Raw genomic sequence first — 7750 nt, 5'->3', positions numbered from 1 at the left:
TCCGTACAGACAGTGACCCAAGCCGGGAATCGAACCTGGGACCCTGGCGCTGTGACGCAACAGTGCTAACCACTGTGCTACCATACCACTTCCATTCAGTTTTAAGTTCTTTCTGTCAACTGAGAAACGTTCTGTGGAAATGCTTGGATTGACCTCGCCCTTTCCGCACTAACAACCCAATACTGTTATTCCCTTCAGTAATCAGAGGCTAAACTGAGTCCAGCAGTGACTTTTCTCACCATCAGAAGGTGAGAAACAGTATGACTGAAGTCTCCCTCCCTGAATACCTTTCTACTACAAAAAGGTGTCAGGGAAACGGGGACAGAGCCCCCCCCCCCTCCCCATTTTCACAAGGCACAGAGCCCCATTCAAATTAAACTGACTTTCAAAATAAAGCAAAGCTAATTTGTAAACAAAATAAGCGAATTTACAGAGCTGTTGATACAAACAATGAAAGTTCAGAGTGAAAGATGACTTCAGGAGTGAAATATCAGCATTTTGCTGACACGGTTGATTTCTAGTTATGTTTTCAACTCAGAGATTGAATTTCGGTCGGAATGTTCCGTCTGGGATTCGATTCGATTGCGAGTAATCTCAACATGGAGAGCTTAATAAATAAAGGAGAAGCTGAATAAGCTCCATTTATTGGCGCAGACGCCCACTGAGTTACTGTAATTGTCAAATGAAAGAGTGGGAAGTTTTCACAGGCAATCGCCCACCCAGATCTGGGAGGTGAGAGAAGGGGTGGGAGCCACGGAAGCGTGTATCACACCCGCCCTCTTATTGATTAGCTGGGTTTTTGGACAAGTTCGTGATTATAAAAAGGAGTGGCTCTTTGCAGAGCAGGTCACTAAAACAGAGAGAGCGAGCGAGAGAGGCTCAGAGTGGAAGAGCTGTTTCAGCACCATGGAGAGCTCCAGGTTGTTCATGCTGCTTCTTGTCTGCACTATCCTCCCTCTCCTGCACTGCCAGCCTGGGCCATCCAGAGGGGCAACAGAAGACTATCCAACTTCAAAACACAGCGACTCCGCCGAAAGGGAATTGGTCAGTCTCATTTATATCCATTCTCCCCAACCAACTGCATTGACTTAACTTTTCTCCAGCCTTCTTTCCCCCACCCCCCTCTGCCTCTCTCTCCTTTGCTGTATCTCCCAGTCCACAGTTTCCAGCGGCTTTTCAAACTAACTTAGACAGGCTCCACACCCAGCTCACTTGAACTGCGGTTTCCTCTCTCCCTCTCTCTTCTCCCAAATTGAATTATTTGCCTCCACGGGGACGCGCGATGCTCCAGCCTCTTCTGTCTGTCTGCAGTCCTGACTTGTCTGGGCTCTGAGTTTTCACTCGATTGATGGTCTGAATGGGAGAGGAGTGCCGATAGCTCGGTGATCACACAGAATCACAAAGCCTTTGCAGGGCAGAATTGAGGGCATTCGGCCCCTCCGATCTGCGCTGGCCCTCTGAAAGAGCATCCCATCTAGTCCCACTCACCTTACACCTGTAACCTTGCACATTCTTTCTTTTCGGATAGAATTCCCTTTCCAATACTTGAATCGAACCTGCCTCCACCACCCATCTCAGGAAGCTTATTCCAGACTCCAGCCACCCTCTGGCGAAAAGAAAAATCCCCACATCACTTTTATCCCTTTTGCCCATTATCTTGAATCTGCGCCCTCTAGTTCTTGATGTATTCCTAAGAGGGAATGTTTACCCTGTCCATACCTCTCAGGATCTATTTATTGAGATCTGAGTTTTGGATTTATCTGCCAATAGTTGATAAAAGCGTGGACACCTTCATTGATTGGAATAAGGACTCTGAGTCAGGTCATTCATTGTAAGAATTGTGTTGAACGTTAAGCTCTTTGATTAACATGAGCATGTTAAGGATGTCAAACATTTAATTAAAGTGGTCGTGCAAACTTAGACGTCAGATATCTCCGAATAGCCTCGACACCTTAATATTTCAGACACGTCTTTGTCACAAATCAGGTTTGGAAATTCTAGAGAACTGCGGCATCTTTCTGAAGTACAGTGGATAACTCCAAAAATAATTCTTACTTGATTAAAATTATTTCAAACATCCCTATTTCGGCTCTGACATAATCTGATGAAACTCTGTTTCTCTCTCTCTCCACAGAAGTTGCCAGACCAGCTGAATATTTCCAGCATTTTCTGTTTTTACATCAGATTTCCAAAATCTACAATGTTTTACTTTTACAAAAGAAATGTTTGAACAAGTAGAGTGTAGACTTGAATGTGGAAGGTTGCGTGATCTGTCTATATAATTTATATAATGGTATTTTTATTTCTGATGTAAAATTATATTTATTTATACTTTGAAAATGGAATTCATGCAGAATACTTGAGCACAGAACAAGGCCATTCAGCCCTGGTGTCAGTACTAGCTCTCCGAAGGTGCAAGTCACATAGTGCTACTCCCCCCTCCCATTGTCTCCACATAGCCCTGCATGTCCTACCTTTTTCAGATAATAATCAATTTCTTCTTAAGTGCCTTGATTGAATCTGCCTCCATCACATTCTCAGACAGCAGATTCCAGATCCTAACCACGCTGTGTGAATCTGCCTCCATCACACTATCAGACAGTACACACCACATCCTAACCACTCGCTGTATGAATCTGCCTCCATCACGCTCTCATGGAACATAGAACATACAGTGCAGAAGGAGGCCATTTGGCCCATTGAGCCTGCACCGACCCTATCCTCATAACTCAGTAACCCCTCCTAACCTTCTTGGACACTAAAGGCAATTTATCATGGCCAATCCACCTAACCTGCACATCTTTGACTGTGGGAGGAAACCGGAGCACCCGGAGGAAACCCACGCAGACAACATGCAGATTCCGCACAGACAGTGACCCAGCGGGGAATCGAACCTGGGACCCTGGCACTGTGAAGCCACAGTGCTATCCACTTGTGCTACCGTGCTGCCCAAAGACAGACAGCACATTCCAGATGCTAACCAGTCACTGTGTGCAAAGGTTTCTCCTCGCATCTCAATTGCCTCTTTTGTCAATTATCTTCAAACATCAATCCTGTTTCTCTCTGAAGGGGGGGGGTGGGGAGGTCAGCAATGATACCTCATAAAACTAAATAGTTAGCATGCCACAAGAGTAGTTTTACATAAGTTACTTTATTAAGGATTGAGATGAATTATAGGAAGAGTACCGTGTAATCATTATTAACCATTAAATATGTATTTTTAGGACATAGCAGTAATAAGTAATCAATAGTGAAACAATCCAGGGTGCTGGTTCTGTTGTTCTGTTTCTCACAAACAATCAGCACAGGATGTTGAGATTTTACACAGCTGTCAGGAGGAGGATCCTGGCAACAATCATGGATTGCTTGCAATTCTATTGGGTGAAGTTTAAACATTGCTTGTGATTCTATTGGGTGAAGTTTAAACATTGCTTGCCATTCTATTGGGTGAAGTTTAAACATTGCTTGTGATTCTATTGGGTGAAGTTTAAACATAGCAACTTCAGGGATTGGATCACGTCCAACTGGGGAGGGCTATTGATTTTTGAAAGTTGTGTATGTGCTGAGTTTGTGTGCTTGTTCTGTAGAAGGACATTGGCAGCTATCCAGGTCTTCATCTCTCATGTACATGAATGCAAGCTTGTAGAATATCAAACCGTCTGCAGATTGTTGATGTGTCTGCTGCTCTTTGTACTGAGTTGAGCCACAGGAGAAAAGCCCACGTGGAAGCCGACTCAATACACAGGCCTTGAAACCGCTGCTAAATTTTTTGGCGCTGAGAACACTCTCCATCAATGGTGTCAGATCTCTTTTCCTTTGGGGATGCAATGTAGTTTATTTTATTTGTTTATGGGATGTAGGGCTCATTGGATCGGTCAGCATTTGTTGCCAATCTTCAATTGCCCTTCAGAAGGTGGTGGTGAGCTGCCTTCTTGAACCGCTGCAGTCCCTAAGGTGTAGGTACACACACTGTGCTGTTAGGGAGGGAGTTCCAGGACTTTGACCCAGCAACATTGAAGGATCAGCGATATATTTCCAAGTCGGGGTGGTGAGTTACTCGAAGGGGAACCTCCAGGTGGTGGAGTTCCCAGGTATCAATTGGAATAGATTTTCCCTAGCTACTCTGTGCAAACATTTTTTTTAAAAATGGGAGATTAAAAGAATATAATTATTACTTTGCCATTCCATATTTGGAAGAATATGCTTGATCAGTTAATAGCTATTTCATTACTATGAGAGAAGGTTGTCTGAGATTCTACATTACACCAAGACTTGAGTAAGCAATCTACTCTATCAACAATCTATTATTGTATGTGGAATCTTGGTGTGTGCTTTGATGTCAACCTGCATAACAGCAGTAACTGCACAGTTTGAGTCTTTATAATATAATTCAATCTATCTGAAATGCCATCAGGTATCAGGTAAAAGCAAGGCTTAATCTGGGTGCCTGTGTCCAGTAAGAGGATTGAAAGAAATCCAGTGAGCATTGAAGTTTGAGCATGGCTGGCTCATCCAGGTATTACTAAGGGACCTCTGGTGGTGATGTCCCCCAGGCATTAAACAGGTGCTCTACCTCTATTCCCGTGTTCTGGCATTCCCGTGTAGATTGACATTAATTATTCCAAAACACTATCCAACAAAAGTAGAACATTCTCCTTGTCTCCTGTCAAGCATTCATTCCTCAGTTGACCACCAAAAACAAGAGTAACCAATAATTCATTCCATTCTTGTCTTTGGGTTCTTGCTGTGTGCAAAATAGCTTCCAGCTGAATTTGCACGATGGCACAATGTAACTCAGTACCTGAGGAATATGATTAAGCCGATGCGAGTGTGTGGGGACCATTACAAAAGGTAATGAGACGCAGCAAGCTCTTTACTTCATAAGTGGCAATTATTTAACATTAAATAATTTTTTTTACAGTTTGAAGTCATGGATGATATACTAGGGAAAATCAAGAGCACCAGGCTTTCGTCCTATGAGAAGAAAGCTGGACAAATCCCTCTGGTGAGTTTCAGACTGAAGCATTATCTGTGGCAGGGATGTGAAAACATGAATAGCTGAAATGAGAAATGGCCATTCAACCCATCAAGCCCATCCCTGCTATAATTCATATCTCAATCATGGACAACATCAATAAGATTTCTATTGACTCCATGCCAATCAGATTAATGTATGTCACTCCCTTAAATAAACTTTAATTTTCAAAGCCATAAAGTTATTATTTAACTTTAAAAAAAAAATGTGTATCTTTTATCCAAACAAGGGGCAATTCAGCGTGGCTGATTCACCTAGACTGCACATCTTTGGGTTGTAGGGGTGAGACCCACACAGACACAGGCAAACTGTACACAGACAGTGACCCGGGGTCGGGATTGAACCTGGGACCTCAGCGCCGTGAGGCTGCAGTGCTAACCACTGCGCCACCTTGCCACCCGTTATTATTTAACTTTAAAGTAGACATTTCACAATCACTTAATGTTGAAACTTCAATTAATTAAATGATTTCTGGTGAAAATTAGCTGTTCTGTTTTCAAATTTGTTTTGTTATATTAAAATATTATGTGTACCCCCATTTAAAAAACTTCCACTAGCTTCCAGAGGGAGGCTATTAGGGAGCGAGATTTCTCCATCCATCATTAAACATTTACTATCTAACACAGGAGGAGGGTTACCATAGTGATGCCTTTCTCCAGATGTGTCTATTTTTTTTAGAACATACAGTGCAGAAGGAGGCCATTTGGCCCATCGAGTCTGTACCGACCCACTTAAGCCCTCACTTCCACCCTATCCCCGTAACCCAATAACCCCTCCTAACCTTTTTGGTCACTAAGGGCAATTTATCATGGCCAATCCACCTAACCTGCACGTCTTTGGGCTGTGGGAGGAAACCGGAGCACCCGGAGGAAATCCACACTGACACGGGGAGAACGTGCAGACTCCGCACAGACAGTGACCCAGCGGGGAATCGAACCTGGGACCCTGGCGCTGTGAAGCCACAGTGCTATCCACTTGTGCTACCGTGCTGCCCTGTCTATGGACCATAAATCTCAGCAGATTATTGTTTTCTGGGAATTTTGAAGTCAAGCACAACATCAACACAAACATACAAAATCCAAAGATCAGGGGAACAATGGAACAGTCAACATAGTTAAGACCCACCTTCAGCATCGTCTTCTATCCAAGAGCTCACTCAAATGGAACCTCCCTGCAGAGGTTAAATAAAAATCCAACTGAGGAAACTAAAAGTTGCCAAAACGTATTAAAGGCATATTTGCGCATATTCCAAATTGATTGCTGCTCAATTAATCTTCTATTATTGTCTGCTAGTCTGAACTGAGGTCTCGAGGCCCTATTGAGTGACCCCAATCCCAATCCCAACAGCAGAATTCGTCCACTGGCCAATATTTTCCCCTCGACCAACACCACTAAAATAGATGATCTGCTCATTATCTCATCGCTGTTTGCAAATTATCTGTCGCATTTCTTACACTGCAAGAGTAATGGCACTTCAAAAGATTACTCTACTAGTTGCTTTGCGATTTAAAAGGCAGCCCAGGTGGATTGCTACTTGAAGGGGGGGTTCAAGTATTTGAGTGTTGGAAACCTGACTGATTGCCGGTTCTGTTTCTGTTCCTCAGTGTTATATCGGTGATCGGTGCGCAGTCAAGCAAGGGCCCAGGATGGGTAAGCTGTGCGACTGTGCCAGGGGCACCACCTGCAATGCCTTCCTCCTCAAGTGCATCTGACGCAGAGTGGAAAGCAAAAGGTCAACATGTGGTGAAGATCTTGGGGAGGGAAAATATGATCAGCCCTGAGCAACAGTCAGAAGGATCGGTGTTGACACTTCAGCTGATATTTTGCTAATTCGTCATCCATTAACGCCAAAAAAAAAAGAATTGTAACTTTCACTGAAACTGATTGTTGTAATCGTCATTCGCAATGTTGTCTCACTGAAGGTGGTTGGTTGACACTATCTTAAATGTGAAATATGTTACTTGTCTCATTGAGGGGATTCTCTTTGCCAATGTTGCCCAAATAAAGTATTATCTTCATTATGTAACTTGGTTATTGCCCAACGGTTGGTTACAGATTATGCATCACTATTAGAACCAACAGTTAGTAATCAAGAATGGTTCAAGCGAAGCGTTAAATGATAATGAACTGATGTGGAGATGCTAGCGTTGGACTGGGGTGAGCACAGTAAGAAGTCTTACAACACCAGGTTAAAGTCCAACAGGTTTCTTTCGAATCACTAGCTTTCGGAGCACAGCTCCTTCCTCTAGAACTGGGTAATGCCTTGGTCAGATCTCATCTTGAATATTGGGTTAAGTAAGGGAAGCGTTCAAGTCATGGAGACTGTGTAAGTTATTCCCCAGTGTAAATCCAAGGTTTATTTAAATACCGACAGTCTATCAAATGCACGCTGTTTATAAATTTAATTTCTTCACGTGTCTGAGATTCCTCCGCTTGCATCATGACCTGCTCAGCATGTTTTTCCATGGAAAAGACAGAAGAAAAGTGTTTGTACAGCCATGTCCCCTTCCTCCATGTGCAAATCTACATTTTTAAAAATAAATTTAGAGTACCCAATTATCCTTTCTCTAATTAAGCGGCAATTCAGCACGGACAATCCACCTAACCTGCACATTTGTTGTGGGGGTGAAACTCACGCAGACATGGGGAGAATGTGCAAACTCCACACGGACAGTGACCCAGGGTCAGAATTCGAACCTGGGACCTCAGTGCCGC

The 7750-nt window shown here is 43.3% G+C and overlaps 1 protein-coding gene across 1 annotated transcript; it reads left to right on the top strand.

The window, feature by feature from the left end:
- The first annotated feature begins 738 nt into the window (after positions 1 to 738).
- On the top strand, positions 739 to 7056 carry LOC119956868 (cocaine- and amphetamine-regulated transcript protein-like). Its single transcript, XM_038784400.1, has 3 exons — positions 739 to 1044; positions 4922 to 5005; positions 6640 to 7056. The coding sequence occupies exons 1-3, from the start codon at positions 907 to 909 to the stop codon at positions 6745 to 6747; spliced, it is 330 nt and encodes a 109-aa protein (XP_038640328.1). The 5' UTR covers positions 739 to 906; the 3' UTR covers positions 6748 to 7056.
- Positions 7057 to 7750: the final 694 nt, after the last annotated feature.

The sequence above is a fragment of the Scyliorhinus canicula genome, chromosome 24 (genome assembly GCF_902713615.1).
Source record: "Scyliorhinus canicula chromosome 24, sScyCan1.1, whole genome shotgun sequence".
Lineage (NCBI taxonomy): Eukaryota > Metazoa > Chordata > Chondrichthyes > Carcharhiniformes > Scyliorhinidae > Scyliorhinus > Scyliorhinus canicula.
Note: the sequence above shows the minus strand (reverse complement) of the source record. Positions and strands in the feature narration are given on the sequence as shown.

Excerpts from the sequence above, each read along its gene's own strand:
- LOC119956868 (XM_038784400.1), top strand. The coding sequence starts at position 907 with ATGGAGAGCTCCAGGTTGTTCATGCTGCTTCTTGTCTGCACTATCCTC. Across the intron at positions 1,045-4,921 it reads ACTCCGCCGAAAGGGAATTG|TTTGAAGTCATGGATGATAT; the intron begins GTCAGTCTCATT and ends TTTTTTTTACAG. Across the intron at positions 5,006-6,639 it reads AAGCTGGACAAATCCCTCTG|TGTTATATCGGTGATCGGTG; the intron begins GTGAGTTTCAGA and ends TCTGTTCCTCAG.